The sequence below is a fragment of the Thalassophryne amazonica genome, chromosome 9 (genome assembly GCF_902500255.1).
Source record: "Thalassophryne amazonica chromosome 9, fThaAma1.1, whole genome shotgun sequence".
Classification (NCBI taxonomy): domain Eukaryota; kingdom Metazoa; phylum Chordata; class Actinopteri; order Batrachoidiformes; family Batrachoididae; genus Thalassophryne; species Thalassophryne amazonica.
Window position 1 is genome coordinate 59,183,840 of NC_047111.1, and position 23,726 is coordinate 59,207,565.

Sequence of the window (23,726 nt, forward strand, 5' to 3'; positions counted from 1 at the left end):
TCACAGACAAATCAGCCCTCATGCCACCTGGAGAGCAAAGAAAAGAAAAGAACACCAAAACATCCAGCCACGCCCCCCCCAACACACAACACGATTGTTCTGTCTGAGTTATTTTCATTAGTTACTTCATCCAAACCATCAACATGTTTATTAGACCCCATTCCTACCAGGCTGCTCAAGGAAGCCCTACCATTATTTAATGCTTCGATCCTAAATATGATCAATCTATCTTTGTTAGTTGGCTATGTACCACAGGCTTTTAAGGTGGCAGTAATTAAACCATTACTTAAAAAGCCATCACTTGACCCAGCTATCTTAACTAATTATAGGCCAATCTCCAACCTTCCTTTTCTCTCAAAAATTCTTGAAAGGGTAGTTGTAAAACAGCTAACTGATCATCTGCAGAGGAATGGTCTATTTGAAGAGTTTCAGTCAGGTTTTAGAATTCATCATAGTACAGAAACAGCATTAGTGAAGGTTACAAATGATCTTCTTATGGCCTCGGACAGTGGACTCATCTCTGTGCTTGTTCTGTTAGACCTCAGTGCTGCTTTTGATACTGTTGACCATAAAATTTTATTACAGAGATTAGAGCATGCCATAGGTATTAAAGGCACTGCGCTGCGGTGGTTTGAATCATATTTGTCTAATAGATTACAATTTGTTCATGTAAATGGGGAATCTTCTTCACAGACTAAAGTTAATTATGGAGTTCCACAAGGTTCTGTGCTAGGACCAATTTTATTCACTTTATACATGCTTCCCTTAGGTAGTATTATTAGACGGTATTGCTTAAATTTTCATTGTTACGCAGATGATACCCAGCTTTATCTATCCATGAAGCCAGAGGACACACACCAATTAGCTAAACTGCAGGATTGTCTTACAGACATAAAGACATGGATGACCTCTAATTTCCTGCTTTTAAACTCAGATAAAACTGAAGTTATTGTACTTGGCCCCACAAATCTTAGAAACATGGTGTCTAACCAGATCCTTACTCTGGATGGCATTACCCTGACCTCTAGTAATACTGTGAGAAATCTTGGAGTCATTTTTGATCAGGATATGTCATTCAAAGCGCATATTAAACAAATATGTAGGACTGCTTTTTTGCATTTACGCAATATCTCTAAAATCAGAAAGGTCTTGTCTCAGAGTGATGCTGAAAAACTAATTCATGCATTTATTTCCTCTAGGCTGGACTATTGTAATTCATTATTATCAGGTTGTCCTAAAAGTTCCCTAAAAAGCCTTCAGTTAATTCAAAATGCTGCAGCTAGAGTACTGACGGGGACTAGAAGGAGAGAGCATATCTCACCCATATTGGCCTCTCTTCATTGGCTTCCTGTTAATTCTAGAATAGAATTTAAAATTCTTCTTCTTACTTATAAGGTTTTGAATAATCAGGTCCCATCTTATCTTAGGGACCTCATAGTACCATATCACCCCAATAGAGCGCTTTGCTCTCAGACTGCAGGCTTACTTGTAGTTCCTAGGGTTTGTAAGAGTAGAATGGGAGGCAGAGCCTTCAGCTTTCAGGCTCCTCTCCTGTGGAACCAGCTCCCAATTCAGATCAGGGAGACAGACACCCTCTCTACTTTTAAGATTAGGCTTAAAACTTTCCTTTTTGCTAAAGCTTATAGTTAGGGCTGGATCAGGTGACCCTGAACCATCCCTTAGTTATGCTGCTATAGACGTAGACTGCTGGGGGGTTCCCATGATGCACTGTTTCTTTCTCTTTTTGCTCTGTATGCACCACTCTGCATTTAATCATTAGTGATCGATCTCTGCTCCCCTCCACAGCATGTCTTTTTCCTGGTTCTCTCCCTCAGCCCAACCAGTCCCAGCAGAAGACTGCCCCTCCCTGAGCCTGGTTCTGCTGGAGGTTTCTTCCTGTTAAAAGGGAGTTTTTCCTTCCCACTGTAGCCAAGTGCTTGCTCACAGGGGGTCGTTTTGACCGTTGGGGTTTTACATAATTATTGTATGGCCTTGCCTTACAATATAAAGCGCCTTGGGGCAACTGTTTGTTGTGATTTGGCGCTATATAAAAAAATTGATTGATTGATTGATAATAAATAATCATAACAGTTGTTGTCTTCTACCAAGCGGCTTGCCTGTTGTCCTGTAGTCCATCTCAGCCTTGTGCAGGTCTGCAGTTTTGTCGCTGGTGTCCTTAGACAACTCTTTGGTGTTGGCTATGGTGGACAGGTTGGAGTGTGATTGATTGAGTGTGTGAACACTCTTTTATACAGGTAACAAGTTCAAACAGGTGCAATTAATACAGGTAAAGAGTGCAGAATAAGAGGGCTTCTTAAAGATAAATTAACAGGTCTGTGTGAGCCAGAATTCTTGCTGGTTGGTAGGTGTTCAAATACTTATTTGCAGCAGTAACATACAAATAAATTATTAAAAAAATCATACATTGTGATTTCCGGATTTTTTTTTTTTTTTTTAGATTATGTCTCTCACAGTGGACATGCACCTAAGATAAAAATTTCAGACCCCTCCATGATTTCTGATTGGGAGAACTTGCAATACCGCAGGGTGCTTATATATATATATATATATATATATATATATATATATATATATATATATATATATATATATATATATATATATATATATATATATATATATATATATATATATATATATATAAAACACTTTTCCCTATGATGCAGGCGCCCACATTGCTCGAGGATGATACCTCACGTCATGATCAGTTTGGAGATTAAGGACCTTGCCCAAGGTTACCTACGTGATATTTCTGTCTGATCCACTGATGATCAACAGACCTCTCGTCTCGACATCAATCGAGTATACATGTATGTATAAATATTTTTTTTGTATAATATTTGTAGCTTGCGATCACTATTTGTTCATTTCTGCTATCTTTAATAACTTGTCAATTTATCTTTGCATTTTTGAGTAGGCGTAGTAATAGTAATAATGGGGATGGTTCTATGGCTTGTAGTAAGCGTGGTTTTAGGTTTTTTATATTTACAGGACCCCCCCCCCCCCCCACACACACACTCTCTCTCACTCTCTAGCTGTATTCACAAATCTCGCGAGAAATTCGCTGCCAAAATAGCAGGGTTCCGCCTTGATGACTAAAACAAGAACTTTTAATTCCAAAATACGCAGCTCTTGTCCCCCTTTATAACGTTCTAACTTGCAGTCGGCCAGGAGAAGGAAGTGGTTTGCTGACAGGCGTTTCCACAAACGTCACGATGGGAAAAAGAAGAGACAACACGATGCCGAAAACAGGAGAAAAGAAACGGCTTCGTTCTTCTGGTTCCGATCGCAATGCTGCAGAACCAGAGGTCAGTAAAACCTTCGAATGCAGGAATGTGTGGCATTGTTACACACGGAATTTCTACATCACGGGCGACTTGGGGCCATCAAAGTGGGATGCACGGTCATGTGACTCAGCATAGCAACGCGGTCGCCATATTTGCGTTGGTTGGTTGTTTATGTTGGTAACGGCGTCTGTGTTCTCCATCTGTATTTTATTTTTTGTGAAGACCCAGTCCCAAAGCCCCCTGAACCCCGAACCCCCACAGACTTAAATGGCTTCAGTGATTTGCTACAAGAGGCTGCTATTTGCATTTTATTTTTTGCAAGAGGCTGCTATAAATAGGCGTGAGACCGCACGTTGCATCATCCCGTTATGTTAATGATGTCATGTTACTATTACGCATTAAAAATATTATACATATTATTTGCATATAAGATCGTTTTAACATAAGTAATACACTTTATTTATTTAAATTTTTGCATTATTGATGCTGACAAAAAGTAGTAAATATTTGCATTAAAAAAGCTGAAAAAAGAGAATCCAAAGGTCCCAGGTCGGCTTCCTTCCTCATCCTTTGTATGTGGAGTTTACATGTCCTCCCTGTGTTTGTGCGGGTTCCCTCCGGGTGCTCAGGCTTCCTCCCACTTCCAAACATATGAAGGTTTGGTGAATTGGACATTTTAAAATTGTCCATAGCTGTGAGTGATTTAGCGCTGGTAACGTGTTTTTGAAAACATGGCTGTGATTGGTCCATTTGATACGTCGGCCGCTATTGGCTATCACGCCACACTCTGTGATTAGCTGTGACTTAACCACCGAAAATGCAAGTTGGTTCCAGTCCTCCAGAGACTGTGGTACCAGTTAGAGGATGACATTTTTCGGGAATTCCCATGGGTCACGTGATTCCTGCGGGACTCCCGCTGGTTGGGAGTCAAAATTTTATCAATCCCGTGATTGGGATAGGATGGGAATAAAAATGAACGGGAGCAGGCAGGAGCGGGAATGCCAAAAATAGATGATGATTTTCATCTATTTAATGCCGTGTTCAGACCGGGCGTGATCAGACGCTACAAATTCGCAGGGGTCGACGGACGCGCCTCCTTCGCCCGGTGTGTCGCTCTGCTTTTGCTGCGAAAATTCGCTCCGGTGCGTCATCAAATAGGAGGAGCTTCCATCCCGCTCGCAGGCTCCGGTTGTCGGTCAAGTTAACATGACAGACCTTGATCACACGGAGCGAGTTGTTGTGAAAAGCTCCCAATACAGAGAGTATCATTATTTGCTGCAGGAGCTGAGTCTGGATGACAGCTGCTTTCAGCGGTCCTTCCACCTCTGCAGGACCCAGTTTGAGGACCAACTGTCCCATTCACGTGCGCACATGTAAACAATTAAAAAAAGAAAAAAGAAACTCCGCTGCTTGCTGCAGCTCGCTCTTCCTCCAAAAAACTCTGTCATAATTGTGTTTAGAAACCAGTCACCATTTGTTTTATTATACATCTGTGTAGTTAATAAGTAAAATAATCTCCATGGACAGTTCGCTTGCGCGCGCACGTAACATAAAAAGAAAAAGAAACTCCGCTCCTGCTGCTGTGGTGCTGCTGCTCGCTCCAAAAACTCTGTCATAATTGTGTTTAGAAACCAGTCACCATTTGTTTTATTATACATCTGTGTAGTTAATAAGTAAAATAATCTCCATGGACGATTTGCTTGCGCGCGCACGTAACATAAAAAGAAAAAGAAACTCCGCTCCTGCTGCTGTGGTGCTGCTGCTCGCTCCAAAAACTCTGTCATAATTGTGAAATAAAGGACAAAAGAGACATAAGTCCTGCTCACAGGCTGCTACCAGAGACAGGACATGTTCACATCTTCAGTCAAACTCCAGACATCTCCACGTCACTACATATTCAGTCCCTGATTGATCATCACGGCGCGAGACATACGGGAGTGGGACTGATTTTGAGTGGGAGCGGGATGGGATTGGGAGTCATCTTTACAGGAGTGGGACGGGATGGGATTTATTTTTTTACTCCAGTCCAGGATTGGGACAGGATGGGATTTTTTTTCTGGGAGCGGGATGGGATGGGAGTGAAAATCCACTCCTGTGTCATGCTCTAGTACCAGTGCTACGTTGTAAACAAAGGCTGCAGCCAATCAGAGAGTGGCATGTCTCAGCCAATCAGCAAAATGTCAGAGTCACGTGACCAAATAACCCATACCGACTCCTTTGCATTGGCTGGAGGAGTGGAACCAACTTATGAGTGATTGTGTTTGTCTGTATGTATTCAGTTAGCTCTGTAATCATCTGGCATCCTGTCCGGGGTGTACCTCGCCTCTCGCCCACCACCCTGGGACCCTTAATTGGAAGGAGCGGGTTTAGAAAGTGGATGAATGGCTGACTTAAAATGACTCATCAATAATCAAAATATTTGTCAAATAATTTAATAATTGATTAATCATTGCAGATATACTTGTCAAGTGAATACAAGTGTATGTTTTTGCTATAGTGAAATAAAATCTAGCAGGACATAAGTTTGCTTTCTTTTTTTAATGTACACGTCGCAGACATGACGAGCAAAGCTCTTCAGGATCTCACCATGTCATTTAGGTCCTTCAGACTTTTTTTTGAGTAAATGCTTTGGTGGAGCATGAGCATGGCTCAAACCTTTCAGCTTCTGGTAGGGCTTTATGTTAGAAAGATTAAAAAAGAAAATAAGATTATGAAATCAATCCTTCACTGTGACTTGTGATAGAATCACTACGGTGACCGGTCCAAGATGGCGGCCACATTTCTTGTGCCTCAGCAACCAATGCGGCGACTACTCCTCTTTATAATGTCTGTGTTCATCTACTGTCAGTTTGTGGCTTTTTACAACAGTTTGTGACTTTTTCCCCACTGGGGAGAGTTTTTTGTACCATTTCTGGTTTGTGCCTTCGTCTACCATGCGGCGCTCCGCTTGTATTACATGTCTTTTGTCAAATATGGCTGTAATGCAGTCTTCACTCATACAATTATATATGGAGCAGGAGATATATAGGTCACCCATCCATTTTCTGAACCCGCTTAATCCAGGTAAAGGTCATAGTGTGGGGGATAGGGAAGGGGGTGCTGGAGCCTACCCCAGCGGTCACTGGATGAAACGCGGGATGCACCCTGGACAGGCCACCAGTCTTCAAGTCAGACACAGACAGACAGACAAATACATTCACACAGACATAGAAAACAGGCGTTTTTATCTTCAAATGGTGAAAAAATGAAAAAACGAAAAAGAGCTCTTTTGTGTGAAAACCTCAGGAAGACCAAAAACAAAGCTCCAAGGCACTCTGTGAAAATGAATTAAAAAGCCTTTATTGTGGCATGGCTATATAATTAAAATATGCACCAACGCGTTTCGGCCCAGCATGGCCTTCTTCAGGATATCAAACAGGTTTTGCACAGGTGTCACAGGCCTCCTTTAATAAGGAGGAAGCTAGTACACGCCTACAGTCAGATAATTAGAGGAGATAAAAAGTGCATTTTTAGAACAACAACAATGGAAAGACAAAACACAAAAATGCAATACAGTATAGTCTATGTACAATATAATACTATATAATACAATTGATTTAAATATGTGTAATGCAATCGCTCAAGTGGTAAACCCCAATGAAACAGGGCGGGCACCTCCTTGAACAATCTAAATCAAAAGATACATATATCATAAGTATGGAGAGACATCTATGTTGGCGTTGAAGCCTGGATTTTCAGTTGCTTTTAAGTGTACAATAAGTTTCATGTTGTAGGAGGAGAGAAAGTCTGTTGACACCACGTGATTGTTTTTCAATTGTCTCAATGACCATCACTTTTAGTTTATTGACATTTGTGTGTCCAGCCATGTGATAGTGGACTGCCATAGGGTAGAGTGGATCTTGCTTGTGTATGGCATGTTTATGCTCTGCAAGTCTGTCTTTAAGTCTCCTGTTAGTTCTTCCAATACAGAAACATCCACATTCACACTGCAATTTATATACCACAAAAGATGTATTGCAGTTGGCATACTTTTTTAATTGAAATTTCTTTCCTGTACGGTCTTTGAAAGATGATGATTTGTCAATATTGGGGCAATGATTGCAATTGCCACAAGGGAATGTTCCTTTGGGGAGCTGAAGCCATATGGATGAAGTAGCAGGTGGTAAGTGGCTCCTCCTCACCAGATGATCCTTAAGGGTGGGAGCACGTCTATAACAAAAAGCTGGAGGATCAGTGAACACGTCCTTTAGATGAGCATCACTATCAATAATGCTCCAATTTCTTTTAATGATGTCTGTGATCTCTCTGCATCTAGAACTGTATTGTGTGGAAAAATAGACCTGGCCTGTAGGTGGCGCCCGAGCCTTTTTTTTTTTTAAAAGAGTTTTTCTGTCCATTTGTTTAACTCTGCTGTATGTTTGTCTCAGTGCATGTTTGTTATAGCCTCTTTGTTGGAATCTGTCCATCATGGTAGAGGCCTGCACCTCAGAATCTGCATCAGAGTCACAAAGTCTTCTCAGTCTTTGAAATTGTCCAAGTGGGATATTGTTTTTGAGATGTGATGGGTGAAAGCTGTCAGCTCTTAATATTGTGTTACGATCTGTGCTTTTTCTGTAAATAGAGGTATGAATATTCCCATGGTCGTCTTTCATAATATTCAAGTCCAAAAAGTTGATCTTTGATTTACTATATTCCAGACTTAATTTGATATTGGCATTTACAGAGTTTAAGTATTTGTGAAAGTCCAATAATTCCACTTCAGTGCCGGTGAAAAAAAAAAAAAAAAGATCATCTGTGTATCTCCCATACCATTTGATGTACTGAAGAAAGGGATTAGATTCACTGTGGATGCATGTTCTCTCCCACAGGTCCATGAATAGTCCAGCATAGCTAGGGGCATAAGCAGCTCCCATGGCTGTCCCCTGTATCTGACGGTAAAGCTTGTCCTGGAACAAAAATATATTATTGTGAAGTGTCCACTCTGTAAGTGAGAGAATGAAGCTATTTGGTGGCATAGAGTCCTCAGCTTGTTCTTGAAGATAAAAGTGCAATGCTTCAAGCCCTTCCTCGTGAGGGATATTTGTGTACAACGCCTCAACATCCATTGTGACAAGAAGTGCTTCCCCTATATTTCCCATTCACACAGACAATCAGTCTATCTAACCTGCATGTCTTTGGAAGTGGGAGGAAGCCGGTACAGCCAGAGGGAACCCCCACAAACATGGGGAGGACATCTACACAGAAAGGACCAGGCGAGAAGTGAATCTGGGTCCTTCTTGCTGAGAGGTAACAGTGCTAACCACTCATCCACCAAGTCTCCCATATGGCATGTGAATGTGTGATGAATCTGCTGACAGATTTAGACAATTGCTAGTGTTAGGTGAACACACTGCGTGCACAGATACAGCAACCAGTCTGAGATACCAGAAGGAACTAACACCAGTCGTCATCGTGCCACTGAAACATTTTCAGCATCTCGAGAGAAAGGAGACTGGAGAGGTACTTTTCTTCAAATGCCGTTTGTGGCAGAGGGTGGTGTGGGTGAGTCGCGTGATGGCTGTAAGTACTGTAGCTGTGGTGGAGCCCACAGCGCTGTATGGTAAGGTGTAGCAAGTAAGAAGGCAGCCGAGATTAAACCCAAACAGATGCTCACTTATGCAGAGGTGGGAAAACTTAAATTGATAGCAATATCACAAACACCAGAGGGTGCTCTGCACAGAGTGACATGAGAGGATGCTATGTTACTTATAAAATATTTCTGGTGGAGTGTTATTAATCATTCTACCCAGATGACCAACCTGAATTAGAGGCTCAGAGTAATTATGAGGTCCACTGAGAGATCTCTGCAGAGGTTTGACTGTAGGGCAGATTACAGCAACAGGAAAACATATCATATTCTATCAAACGGAATTATACTCAGAGTGTTACAGAAGCTTCAAGTATATGATACATAATTAAATATATTGTACAATACAGTGCATGATTTTGCCTCTCAGTATACGAAGTCAATGTAGATATAATGAATGCCGGGCACACATCCTTACACATTGGTGGCTACAATTGCATTATTTCAGAAAGTTTCATGTAGTATCATTTGGTATCACAGATGCTCGATGTGACGCTCTGTACCATATCTGACGCGATTGAGGGGGTGTACAGAAATTCTGCAGGTGAGAAAAGAAAGTTTTTGAGTTAATGTATCTGCGGTGACCCTATTTATAAATATATTCAATTAAGTTTGGATACTATAGCTGCTTGAATTTGAGTGCTTTTGTGTTCACCCTGTATAATGCAATGACATGGGGCAAGCTAAAACCAACAAAGTAAATCCCTTGTTGCTATCGAAAACGATCATAATAGGGGAACCTCAACTGCACTGTCATTTAGGTTGTCAACAACAACAAAATGCACAAGAATTTTGCATCTTTTTCTTTTGTATTTTGACATTGGGTCTAAATATCAAACTACTATAATCATATACAGGCGCATCTAAAAAACAACAAAAAAAAAACCTCTCTAGCATATAGAGAAAACATGAAATATTTTTTTTTATCAGATTTTCAGAAAGTGTAAATATTATATGGACTCAATCCATATATTTCCACTTTGATTTTTTTTTTTTAATCAAGTCCAAAGTCATCTACAAGGAGATGGTAGAGCACTTCATGCTTCAACAAGATTTATGGAGATGCTGATTTATTTTTCCACCAGGACTTTGCACCTGCCCATATTGCCAAAAATACAACCCCTGGCAATAATTATGGAATCACCGGCCTTGGAGGATGTTCATTCAGTTGTTTAATTTTGTAGAAAAAAAGCAGATCACAGACATGACACAAAACTAAAGTCATTTCAAATGGCAACTTTCTGGCTTTAAGAAACACTATAAGAAATCAGGAAGAAAATTGTGGCAGTCAGTAACGGTTACTTTTATAGACCAAGCAGAGGGAAAAAAATACGGACTCACTCAATTCTGAGGAATAAATTATGGAATCACCCTGTAAATTTTCATCCCCAAAACTAACACCTGCATCAAATCAGATCTGCTCCTTAGTCTGCATCTAAAAAGGAGTGATCACACCTTGGAGAGCTGTTGCACCAAGTGGACTGACATGAATCATGGCTCCAACACGAGAGATGTCAATTGAAACAAAGGAGAGGATTATCAAACTCTTAAAAGAGGGTAAATCATCACGCAATGTTGCAAAAGATGTTGGTTGTTCACAGTCAGCTGTGTCTAAACTCTGGATCAAATACAAACAACATGGGAAGGTTGTTAAAGGCAAACATACTGGTAGACCAAGGAAGACATCAAAGCGTCAAGACAGAAAACTTAAAGCAGTATGTCTCAAAAATTGAAAATGCACAACAAAACAAATGAGGAACGAATGGGAGGAAACTGGAGTCAACGTCTGTGACCGAACTGTAAGAAACCGCCTAAAGGAAATGGGATTTACATACAGAAAAGCTAAACGAAAGCCATCATTAACACCTAAACAGAAAAAACAAGGTTACAATGGGCTAAGGAAAAGCAATCGTGGACTGTGGATGACTGGATGAAAGTCATATTCAGTGATGAATCTCGAATCTGCATTGGACAAGGTGATGATGATGGAACTTTTGTTTGGTGCCGTTCCAATGAGATTTATAAAGATGACTGCCTGAAGAGAACATGTAAATTTCCACAGTCATTGATGATATGGGGCTGCATGTCAGGTAAAGGCACTGGGGAGATGGCTGTCATTACATCATCAATAAATGCACAAGTTTACATTGATATTTTGGACACTTTTCTTATCCCATCAATTGAAAGGATGTTTGGGGATGATGAAATCATTTTTCAAGATGATAATGCATCTTGCCATAGAGCAAAAACTGTGAAAACATTCCTTGCAAAAAGACACATAAGGTCAATGTCATGGCCTGCAAATAGTACGGATCTTAATCCAATTGAAAATCTTTGGTGGAAGTTGAAGAAAATGGTCCATGACAAGGCTCCAACCTGCAAAGCTGATCTGGCAACAGCAATCAGAGAAAGTTGGAGCCAGATTGATGAAGAGTACTGTTTGTCACTCATTAAGTCCATGCCTCAGAGACTGCAAGCTGTTATAAAAGCCAGAGGTGGTGCAACAAAATACTGGTGATGTGTTGGAGCGTTCTTTTGTTTTTCATGATTCCGTAATTTTTTCCTCAGAATTGAGTGATTCCATATTTTTTTCCCTCTGCTTGGTCTAAAAAAGTAACCGTTACTGACTGCCACAATCTTTTTTTCTTGATTTCTTATAGTGTTTCTTAAAGCCAGAAAGTTGCCATTTGAAATGACTTTAGTTTTGTGTCATGTCTGTGATCTGCTTTTTTTCTACAAAATTAAACAACTGAATGAACATCCTCCGAGGCCGGTGATTCCATAATTTTTGCCAAGGGTTGTATAAAAGCAAGTGCATATTATGGAGCTGGACTCAAGTGCTCTCAGTTTGGATTTAAAAGCACTTAGTGAAATTAATACTGGATCTTATGGTGGCCAGAGCAGGCCACCCCTGAGAGTATAACTGACAGTGGGGTGTCAACACTTTGTAGGAATAATTTTACAATTATTATGAAAATTATGAAAATCCCTTGGAGATAGGGTGATAAGTGTTGACTCACTTGTTGAAAGCCATCAAAAGCCGCCTGAATTTTACAAATGGTTTTCAACACGGAGGTGTTTTTCCTGTCGCGGCGCACACAGATTTGCTGAGTCGTCACGGAAACGACTCGGCAAATTTGCGCGCACGTCTTTCATTACAAAATGTCCTTAAACAGTGGAATGTCCGCATAAAGTCCTCATGCCGGCCTCTTCTGAATCTTCTCTGTTCTCTCACGACGTCCTGGGTGAATTAAGCCTTAAATTAGGATGTTTTCAGGTCGAAACAGGCCGATGACGGCGCCTGGAAGCGCTGCGCGACGTCCCACTCTGTGGGAAGTCCTTACAGCGACAGAAACACCCCATAATCTCTCATCAGCCGTTAAACTTTTCACCGAAAACCATCTTAATTTCTCGAATAGTGTCCACTCGGATATTCCTCACAGGTCCAGAAAATTTTTTGATAAAGCAACGCGCGTCGTCTCGAGCAGCGTGTGAAACAAAGGAATTCAGCCGAGAGGGCGGGACCACATCTCACTCAAGGCCTGCCCACAGGGAAATGACATCACCGACACGCGTGAAAAAACTCACGCATGCGCACGAGGGTTCAAGCATGATTGGTGTAATCGCACGTCATTCAAATCCATATAGTTAAAAAAATAATAAAAGTGTCGGTTTCTTATCTAATACACCTCGTATGTGTGTGATTGCACCTGTACATGGATGTGTTGCTGGTTAGGGGTAACTGATTAAAAAAAATGTTGAAAAGGTTAATTTACTGTGTGCAACGACCAAGAGCGTGTGTGTGTGTGTGTGTGTGAATATATTTATCCTGTGTGTGTGCATGTGTGTCTTAATGTGTTATGTTTGTATGTATGAGTTTATTTCCTCTGAAAACTCGTTAAATTTACTTTTTAAAGAAAAAAAAAGTGCATTTTTAAAGCCCCTCCTATCCCCTTAATCGAAGCAGTTATTAAGTTACAAGCCCTACTTTGTTACATGTAGTATGTTCAGATTCTCTCCAGGCATCATGAGACAACCCAAATTATTATTGCTACTATCATGGAGAATTACATGAATTCACAATCAGTCTTCTCACTTATTTGCTGCTCAATTTTTCAAACAAACCAATATCTCTTTACAAGAAATCTGATATTGGAGGTTATACTCAACAACCCCCCCCAAAGAAAAAATTCTCTCTAACCTGTCCCATGCTTGCGCGTGACATTGCATTATATATGCATAGTAATAGTGCACTGTGCAAGTGTCGCTTCAGTGGTTCTGCACAAATGGCCCCAAAATATCATTGTATTCTTGGTTGTCGGTACTCTCTGTGTAAAGAGACTCTATGTCAACCAGCAGGTGACTCTGGTGTCCTTCTGCCAGTTCTGTCTGCTCAGTGGTCTGTGTGGAATAAAACATCTGCTTTCCTCAGTCCAGTGTAGCGGATATATGTTAAACAATATTTAATTGAATCTGAAATGTAATTAAATACCTCGAAAGGGGCACCATCCTGCCAGAAACACAGGAAAATAATGTTCAGATCACTATTGATCAGTCTTTAGTCTGAAAAACATAAATACTGAATACGATTGATTAAACAATCTGTCTTCAACTGGACACAAGAAAAACAACTGGTGACTTGGCTCATTGCCTTAAAAGTTATTTGAAGAAAGAATTAACGTTGCCTTCAAAACTTGGTTCATCAAAAAGGCACGGCTAACAGAAAAGAAAAAAAAACGTGGGAATACAATAAAGAAAAGGAACAAAAAGCCACAGGCTAAGCCTAAGAGAGAAGATAGAGGCTCAAGAGGGAGATAAGATTGGGTTTCTTTGTTTCGGGGTTCTTTTAAAGATTGGTTCGCACATGGCCATAAGATCTGCCCACTTGGCATCTGGTTGCTCTAACCAGAAAGTGTATGGAAAAAACCCAACTATATTAATTAAAATAAAAGGATGTTATTATACCTTCTTTCTTTGACTAACATATACCTGAATGAAAATTATCTTCTTACTGAACACAGTATAGGATGGAACAGAAAGTGTTAAAATATTGTGAACACAATGAAACCTTTGACAAATAATAAACAGATAACATTTAAGCATGCAATAACACATTAACAATAATAATGTAATAGGAATGTACTCATCATATGAACAAAATCTCAAGTATTAAATTGGAACATAATTCTTGGGGCAAATAATACATTCTTTTATGTAATTGCTCACCCTTTTGGTTTTGGGTTTTAGTATTTAAATTACCAATGTCCTTCAGGGGGCACTGTGGTTCCATCCGTATTTGATCATTTTATGTCTGGTTTGTGTTTTGACTTCAGTTTGATAGGCAATAAGGCATTAAAAGGCATCTTTTGTTGGGAGTGAAGTATTGTCTTTCATGGCTCTGTGTGTGTGTGTGTGAGTGTGTGTGTGTCTGTGTGTATTTGTGTTCTGCACTTGACAATACCTGCAGTGGAGTGTAATTCATGAATTGATCGACAGATCTTCATGATCGGGTCACTAGCCCAATTGATATTTGATATTAAAATATATACATATATTTTAAAAATTTTTGTGTATATAATTTTTCACAGAAATTTTTAATTTTTTTTCACAAATTATTCGATAAAAATGGTTTTGACCAATTTTGTGTGGCCAACTTTTTTCATACTTTGATTGTAAATATAATAATTATAATATGTTGGCATTGTTCAGAACACACAAAGAAAGGTTGAACACTTGCTAAGAATATCTCATTAATCGTTATGTTCCACTCGTTGCATGAATGGTATGAAGTCTGCTATCTCTGATCGCCTTGTTATTGAGATGTTATTGGCAGAAAGTGCCCTGTTCAGGGTTTGCAAGTTCTCAGAATTGGACAGGTTTCAGTAAACTGTAAAATAACTTCTGTTTGAACTGGTGCTGAATAGTTCCAAAGTGCAGTTTGGAACAAGAGTCTTGCTCCATAGGGACTGTTTGTTGCCGGAAGCAACAGAGCTCTGTTGAATAGGGGTATAAGACTAGGCAAAAACTGTGACCACAGAAGATGTTGGAGTTATTGTCTAAACATTTCTGTAACCTGTTAATTTGGTCAGTGAATTTTATCTGCTCTGAAAAGTCTCTCATGAAGGCTGTGTGACTGATCGGTTTGACCCACAATACTTTATCAGTGTCTTTAGAGACTGAATGAAATGTTGAAAAATCCCCACCTCAGTGCTGCAAAGTGCAGGCACTTGCTTGACTGTGTTCTTTTGGAAAACTTTCCCTCACTTTTACTCATTCGAAATAAAGATTTCATTCATTCATTCATTTTGCTATGTTGGGGAAAGTGGGTGACTAAATAAATAAATACATTCTGGACTGTTAAACTAATCTTTCTGTATACAACCTTTAAAACTGAGTCTGACCAACACATTTATCGACTGTGAGGCGATGAGGAAGATCAGAAGCTTCCTGAACTTTTGATCTTCGCCTACATGAACCTAGACAGAGTGAGAAGGTTCTTAAACTGAATGTCGAACGCTGATTGGCTGAGAACCCGCTACGTCACCATCGCGCGTAAGCGAAGACTGTATGATAGTTATTATTCTGTACTGTTTTTGTCCGTTGATACAGAAAGACTCCATCGCCAAGTACTTAATAAAAACAACTGGAATTCTCACATTTTGTCGCGTAACAGCTGTGTCCGTTCGCTCACTGTCAGAACCAAATCCACGCGTGTCAGCTGGGTGTTGGCACAGTGGGGGGGGGAAGTCGAAGCGCCGCCCACCGTGTTACAGTGACACGCAGACGTCACCTGTTGCCTAGAATTATTTGTCTGTTTGCTGTTGTTACCCCTGCGACAGTGCGAAATATGGCTAAGGAAGAGGTAAGGTCGTCGTTTGGGTTAGAGAGCACCCACGCAGCTGCTGTTTTTTTTATTATTATTTATTATTGCTATTATAATTATATTTCCCCTCCCACGTGGTTGTGCGCGTGCTGACGGTGAAACGTGGCTTTTTGAAGCTTTTACCATTTGTTTCTCCCGTACCACCGTTTTCGTTCCACGCGTAGAGAGAAAGAGAGAGAAAGAAAGAGAGGGGGGACTCGTTTTCTCACAGGTAACACGAGGTTATAGGTTCTGACGATGGCGGCACATTTTCATTTTGTGGGACGGGCTGTCATCAATGAACAGGGACCAAAAGCGATCTTGCATTCGTTCATGTGTGAGTGTATTTCTCAGAATATGAACTCTCTGCCGTCTGTGAACATGTTTGATCGGTACAATCACATGAAGCACACGTCACTGATCTGACTGATCTGATCTCAGTTTTGCAGACGGGCAGCGCCGTGCAGTCTGCCTGGATTCAATGATTATTTATTTATTTAAATTGCTGGCTGTACAACAGTCCAGATTATGATTACAGATATATTGTAAATCGTCGAAATTGTATAGGAAGTACCAATTGTATAACTATGCCTCGTGAATGCCTATTTCTGCCTGGTGAATGCTGAGTCCGTGACTCTTGATTGGAGTAAGCTGGTATAGAAAATGAATAAATGAATGCTGATTGAAGCTCATTGAATTGCTCTCAGAGTGCAGTTTTGGTTGCATGAATCCTCCTGGCATCGGTTTGTGGATGTGCATAATTGTAGGACGTGACTCCGTAGTCGTTAAATCATTACAATACATAAATATATAATAACAGGGCTTGAAATAGTACGTGCATGTGCTAGTTTGTGCACGTATTATTCGAGCGGTGCACATAATTTTATACTGCACTAGCACTGGTGCAAGTAACTTTATCCAAGTTTTATCAACTATAAGCACCAGTAAAATGAACCAATAAAGGAATAAATAAGGAAAAAACTATTTCCAGTGTGTTGTCTACATCTTCCCTTCGTTTTATGACACAAAGAGCGAGTTGCTGTGCTCCATTTGTTGTGTTCACGCGTGCACATGTAAACAAAGAAAAGAAAATGCTCTTTCCAGTGATGCAACTGTTTTTATTGTACATTTTGTCATAGCTGGGCAATATGTATTTGAAAAATTCTTATAAAACCATTTTTCAGTTTTTAATGCCTCAGATCACAAGATTTGATTTATTTCTCACGTTTCTAGTTCCTTATTACGAACTATGATATGACTAATATATCCCCAGGCTTGGGGAGTAACGGAATACATGTAATGGTGTTACGTAATTAGGATACAAAAAAAAGGTAACTATATTCCGCTACAGTTACAGAAAAAAAGACGTATTCAGATTACGGGTATATTTAGTAAAAATGGGGATTAGTTTGCAGGGTTACAAATTTAATGCATTTTATGATATTATCTGTATATATATTTTTTTTTCTTTGAAACGAAAACGGCCTTCGTGGTCAGCGACATGACGTCTCCTAATCTGGCAAAACACGATGTTAATGCATTTTCAATGGAGATCCGCGACTGAACACACTCAGAAAAATGCTCGCAAAATACGTGTTAAAATGCCATTTTGACCTGGATATTGAGCCAGTAAAATTAAATTACATTAAATTATGTCAGGAAAGTATTAAACTTACTCTGACACACACACATTCTCAAATATTAGTGTTGAAAGTTACACGGATCTGCGTTGTTCAAGCTACTGAGCTGAGGCGTCCTGCTGCAGATATATATATATATATATATATATATATATATATATATATATATATATATATATATATATATATATATATATATATATTGTTGTTATGTATGTTGTTGTGTATGTGGGAAAAAGTTTTAGATCTTTGAGTTCATCTCATACAAAATGGGAGCAAAACCAAAAGTGTTGCGTTTTATATTTTTGTTGAGTGTACAAGGGACCCTCCTGTCTATCACCTCACCTGTCCCTCTCCATTGGCTTCCTCAGCCTTTGATCGAGGCAAGCTGCCTGGATTGCAGGGAACTGCTCCACAAACCGCTCAACCATGATGTACTGAGAATTCCAGCGAGTCCTCACATCAATGATAACATTATGCTCTGGCAAATCTAAAACACAGACGTTTGAATTACAATAAACAACTTCTTATATTTAAATGTATCATGATTATATTAATGCTATTTACTGAGGAGTCGTTGCTTCTCTCTCAAAACAGTTTTGCTCATGGTGGAGCGCTTCAACCGCACCACCACTGCACAGATCTTTGCACACCACCTGGTCACAGCTTGGATGCCATGCACCTTCTGTGCTGCCAGGTTGAGTGGGCAAAGCATCCAACTTTTAAAAATTTTAAATTTTTCAGGGCATCATCCAAGTTGCTTGCATTGTCTACTGTGGCAGCAGGGACTTTTCCAGTCAACTTGAACTCCTCAAGAATTTTGTGGATTTCCTCTGCCACCCCTAGCCCTGTCTGAGCCTCATAAACTGCTTCAGTGCTCAGAACCTTCTGCTGGATGCTGCCCTTGTAAATGTAGTGAACTGTCACTGTCAGATAGTGGTCCTGTGCCACGCTGGTCCATCCATCGCAAGTAATTGCAGTTTTGCTGACGTGTGCAAGCTGTTGGATGACATTCTGTTTCACAACAGAATACCATGCAGGTATTAAGGTGTTGGATAGGTCATCCCTGGATGGTGGTTAGGGTTCAGGACAATGCTCATCTCCCTTCAAAAAACAAAACAAAACAAAAAACAATATATATATATATATATATATATATATATATATATAGTCTATTTTAATATCAGCCACATTTTCACCTGAAAGATAGCGATTCCACCGTGGAAAATGGATGAAGCCCCATCACCACAAATTTGGTGACTGCCCTGTGGATTTCCTCCACCTTCTCCTTGGGTAGTGCATTCTTCTTAGCCAGGGTGAAAGGAGTCACTGTGGTTACTTGAAAGCCAGAAATAAAAACATTACTATCAAAATAGTTAATAATATACACCTGTCTGTTACTCATTAAACGAAAATTGATGCTGATGTAAATATACTGAAAGTTCAACATTTTGTTTACATATATTCAGACTTTTGCTTTAAGCAGACATTGAGCAGAAATATTTAATAGTGTAGCCTTGAGACAGGTATATCGAGACAGGTCACGTACAACTGGCCTACAGTCTTTAGCTATAGCTTACCTATTTGTTGTTCCTATGCAATTGCAAAATTGCGCATTCACTCTTGTGCAAAATGCGCATTCAATCTCGTACATTTTGCATACATACAGTACTTGTTATGAGGTTCATGTTAAACATAACGTCAGCAGACACTAAGTGGAACTATACATAGCCAGGCGTTAGACACACGCTGTTAAAATGCAACAGTACTTGCTAATGCTAACCTAAGACACTTAATAATCAAGATTTGCGGTTGGCATTAAACTAAACTTACCTGAAGAGGAACGGCTGCTGTCATCGTCATCATCGGTGATGTGCAACGCCACACTAGCAGGGCTGGGAGTGGGACTTTCTTCAATTTGCCCTGCAGCTCCTGCTGCCGAAGTGCTGGGCCGTGAAACGTCGCGCAGTTTATCAAACACCGTGCATTGTTCAGCTTTCAAATAAACTCCGTGACTGGCCAGATGCTTCATCAAATTTGATGTGTTACCTCCCTTACATGCAATTGTTTTATGACATCTGTGGCACGTCGCAGAGTCGTTGCCCTTGGGTGTGAAATGAAGCCAAACTTTGGAGCGTTTCGCTTTCGGCATTTTTATTGATCCTCTTGCTATCAGTTCTCATCAGCTAATGACGTCACGCAGGTTGACGCCGGAACACTGTGGTCGGTCGCCCCCTTTCGGCTCATGAAAAAAAAAGTCAGGAACCGAAATGAGGCACCGAAATTTTCATTCTTATTCGGTCTTGTTACTACCATTTACGTCGGAACCGGTGCTCTGTTGGCACCGCGTTTCGGTACCCAACCCTAGTTGTGACTGATAGAGAGTTGGCTTTATGGCTGCTCTCAGAGTGTCTTTGTACTGGGAGCTCTGAACAAGTGCTTCCAGCAGGGGCAGAATGTTCAAAGACAAAAGTGTGGTCTCATTGTTTGGGTCTGTTGTTACTTTTAATATTACTAGAAGCTAATGTGGCATTAAAACTTTAATTTGTTTTATTAGTAGTTGTAAATGTACCAGAGACAATATTGGAATTTATCCTGTTATCGGTTATCTGTAACTTCCGATACATTTTTGGGTGGTTTATTGTTTTATCTTTATCGAAGATAACTTTTCAGTTATCTAATTATCTGTTATCGAAGTTAATTTTTTTATCTGTGCCCACCACTATCTGTTGCAAAGTTTTTTAACAGATAGGGGCTACTCTTGTCAGGCCCTTCAGCTTTTTTAATATTTGTTGTTTTAAAAGTTTTCCTCACCTCATTGACAGTGATTTCAATCCTGTCCAAACCTGGGTGAATATTTGCAAGGATTCTGTCACATTTCTGAGAGGTATCAGGTGATTCAAATCTAGAACAGAATGTGTTTAGATCATTAGCAAATTTGTACTCATTTTCGACAGTGATAGCTTTATTAAAAGAGGTCATTCCTGTCATTGTCTTCATATTGTCCCATACCTGTTTCGAGTTTTTGCTTTTAAAAGTGTTCTCTCAATCTTGCGGGTGCCTGGACTTTGCTTCTCTTAATTTGATTCTTATCTCTTTTTCAGTCTGTTTGAGTGTTCCTTTTAAAAGCCAAGTTCCTCATAATTATAATTCCTTTGATGTCCTTTGACACATATGATTTATTATTTGGGTACAGTTTAATTTCTTTAGTTGGAACCACTAACTGCACACAGAAATTAATATAGTCATTAATAACTGTGTTACTGTCATTTAATGAACCCTCATAGAAGGTGTCCCAATTTGTCCAATCAAAGCAAGCCCTAAGCTGTTGCTTATTTTCATTTGTCCAAATCCTTATCTCTTTCTTCACTGGTTTACTTCTCTTAAATTTAGTTTTGTAGGTTGGTATTATATGGACAACATTGTGATCTGAGTTCAGTATTGGAGGTCTGCACTTTGAGATATAGGCATTCTTAATATTTACAAAACACTTATCCAGCACATTATTTTTCCTTGTTTGTTTTTTAACATACTGTTCAAATCCAGGCAGAACAGGCTCCAAGTTGCACTGGTTCATGTCCCCAGTAACTATAGTTGGAGCGTCAGAGTATTTAATTTGTAATTCATGGATACAGTCAGCTATGATGTTGGCTGCTTTTGCAGCGTTCCCACTGGGAGGGGCATAAACCACAAATAGTAAAATGCAGCCGAACTGTCTGGGTAAGTAAAAAGGTCTCAAGGTCATTCCCATAATCTCCACATTTGGGTTACAGATCCTGTATTTCTCAGCTTGTAGACGGCACCAAAGATCGTTAATGTAAACGCAGATGCCTCCTCCCCGTGTTTGTCCTGAGTCTGCATCCCTGTCAGCACATATGAGAGTAAACCCGGGCAATTCATAGAGGGAGTCAGGCATCGTCTCTTGTAACCAACTTTCTGTAAAGCAAAGCAAAGACGCTTCACGAAATTCATTACAGTACCTAGTGTATTCCCATATTGTGTCCACTTTGTTGCTCAGGGATCGCAGGTTTGAGAGGACGATAGAGAGGAGCAGCAGACCGTTAAATCTTCATCGAAGCCGGTTTTTAACTCCTCCTCTTCTTCTGCGTTTCCTCCTCTGCTTAGATGTTATCAATTCCAGAGGAATATTTTCTAACAATAACGCATCCAGGCACGGGTTGTACAAAGTCCACTCGCGCAACTTCAGTAAGGTCTCTCGACAGTAGGAGCGAGTTAGACATGCACTCCCCGGTCATGATGTCGCTTCCCTGGTGTGTTGTTAGCAATAGCAGAGGTAGCCACAGCCAGAGCCTCCAGAGGCCAACAATCCACAAAGTCAAAGGCATTGTTAATGGTATGTAGCACTCATCTACTAGTTTATGAAGTGATGATCTTGCGTGGCAAATAGGATAATTGTTTAGAACGAATAAAGCACAAAACAAACGCAAACAAACGGAGCACGCCGACATGCAGTACACTTCCTTCGCACTTGCAGGTGCAGGTTTATACTTAATGGTTTTCATTATGCTTTTGTTCTTATTTTGAAAGTTCAATGAGTGTACTGATATGTTAAACATGGTGTGAATGTGAAAGACTAAAGTAAGATAATTTTATGTTTACTGAACAAGTAGCAGACTTTTTTTTGTTTTGTATATTGTTCTGCAAGCCACTTTGAATTACAAATTCATCCACACAGCACCTGAGTTTTCATTATCCTTCATTTGTTTGGCATTTTTTGTTGAAAATTTAGCAGGTGAACACTGGGTGTGTTTAAAACAATATTGTGGCGCTCTTAATTCATAATGTGAAGTAAAACAGAGCATGCCATGTAAAAGAAACAGTTTTATTTTTGCTTAATAAACTGTACTATGTGGTCAAGACTATTTATATTTAGTTTCTTTTGTCTGTATTGGCATATTTGATATTGGAGTAATCCAGAAGTAATTGAAAGTAATCAAATTACATTACTTTAATATTATGGTACTTGGATTACATTACTGACTACATTTTTCAACAGGTAACTAGTAACTGTATCGGAATACATTTTTAACCCCTTAATGCCTGAATTTATATAGCTGTATATAAAAAATGTTTTGTGTGTGTTTTTGCATTTATGTAGATGGTAAATAATGTTGAGATTATTAATTTCACTTTTGCACAAAAAATAAATAGTAATTTTGGTATTTTGGCAATGACTTTGTTATAATGTTATAATAATAATAATGGTATGTTGCAAATTTGCGACAACAGGCATACTGGTCAATTTGGTATGTTGCATATTTGAGTCAAATATTGTAGCATATATGCGACAATAGGCGTTAAGGGGTTAAAGTAACCCTCCCAACCCTGTATATCCCATATAATCCCATATAAATATAATAGATATGACTTGCTTCATTATGGAGATAAAGAAGGTCAAAGTTGCTCCAAAACACAAGAAAATATTTTTATCCAGATTTTAGGAAGCTGTCATTTAAAAAAATATTCCTCATAGGACCAGTTTTAGTGTTGAAGAGTACTAATACCACAGAACAGTTCCTTAAAATTTCATTAATCCACAATGAGTAGTTCAGACGTTATCGCTGATTGAACATTGCAAGTTTTTTAGACATCCCTAATTTTGACAGAAAACTAGGGCTACACCCATGTTTTAGGGCATCCATATCTCAAAACTAATAAAAACAGAAATCTAAAATTTTAACATGTTATTAGGCCCAATAGCGATATTTCCAGAAAGAATTAAGTAAATCTGAGATGGTCAAGTGTAGGGCATCGGTTGATTTGGCATTTTATGATTACTGACAACATGTATTTATGATGACAATTTTTAATATGTAATCCTTTAACGTCTGTTACATCTTGATGAATAAACTAACCGGCACTTTATTTTAATGCAGGGTTGACATACCCAATATACAGTAATAGGGTGGGAAAAAAACATGCTGAGTTTCATACCACAAACTTACTGATAATTGAGATAAAAAAAGACAGGTTGCTTCTGGTACTTCAGATTTTTAGTCTGTTGCTCTTTCGTAACTCCCAAGAATAGTGCCTTTTTCATTCATTAATTTCTTCCTACACCAACTTAAAAAAAAAACCTCTCACACAAGGAAATTATCAAGAGAAGGTATAGCATTAACCATTAACCTGAATGCTAACAAAGTTTTTCACAACTACAGTCCTGTTTGGGCGGGAAGAGTTTTATATGGGTGGAGTATCGTAACTTTACAGCAGGATGTTTATAGTAATTGTTATGACTAATGGCCCAGTCACAAGGCGATCGCTGTGAG

The 23,726-nt window shown here is 39.4% G+C and overlaps 1 protein-coding gene and 1 long non-coding RNA gene across 3 annotated transcripts in view; both read left to right on the forward strand.

Moving 5' to 3' along the window:
• The first annotated feature begins 3,133 nt into the window (after positions 1-3,133).
• Positions 3,134-23,726, forward strand: part of LOC117517196 (argininosuccinate lyase-like) — an 87,967-nt gene continuing 67,374 nt past the window's right edge. The window contains exon 1 of one of the 2 annotated variants that reach the window (XM_034178133.1): positions 3,134-3,329. In XM_034178133.1, the coding sequence (XP_034034024.1) occupies positions 3,237-3,329 (93 nt within the window). In that variant the 5' untranslated portion in view covers positions 3,134-3,236. Of the gene's footprint in view, positions 3,330-15,710; positions 15,797-23,726 lie in introns of those variants that run through there. The other variant, XM_034178134.1, reaches the window with a different exon arrangement.
• LOC117517199 lies at positions 7,205-13,019 on the forward strand. The gene is made up of 3 exons (XR_004562678.1): positions 7,205-7,215; positions 7,465-7,470; positions 12,937-13,019. It is a non-coding gene; the product is annotated as an uncharacterized LOC117517199 (long non-coding RNA).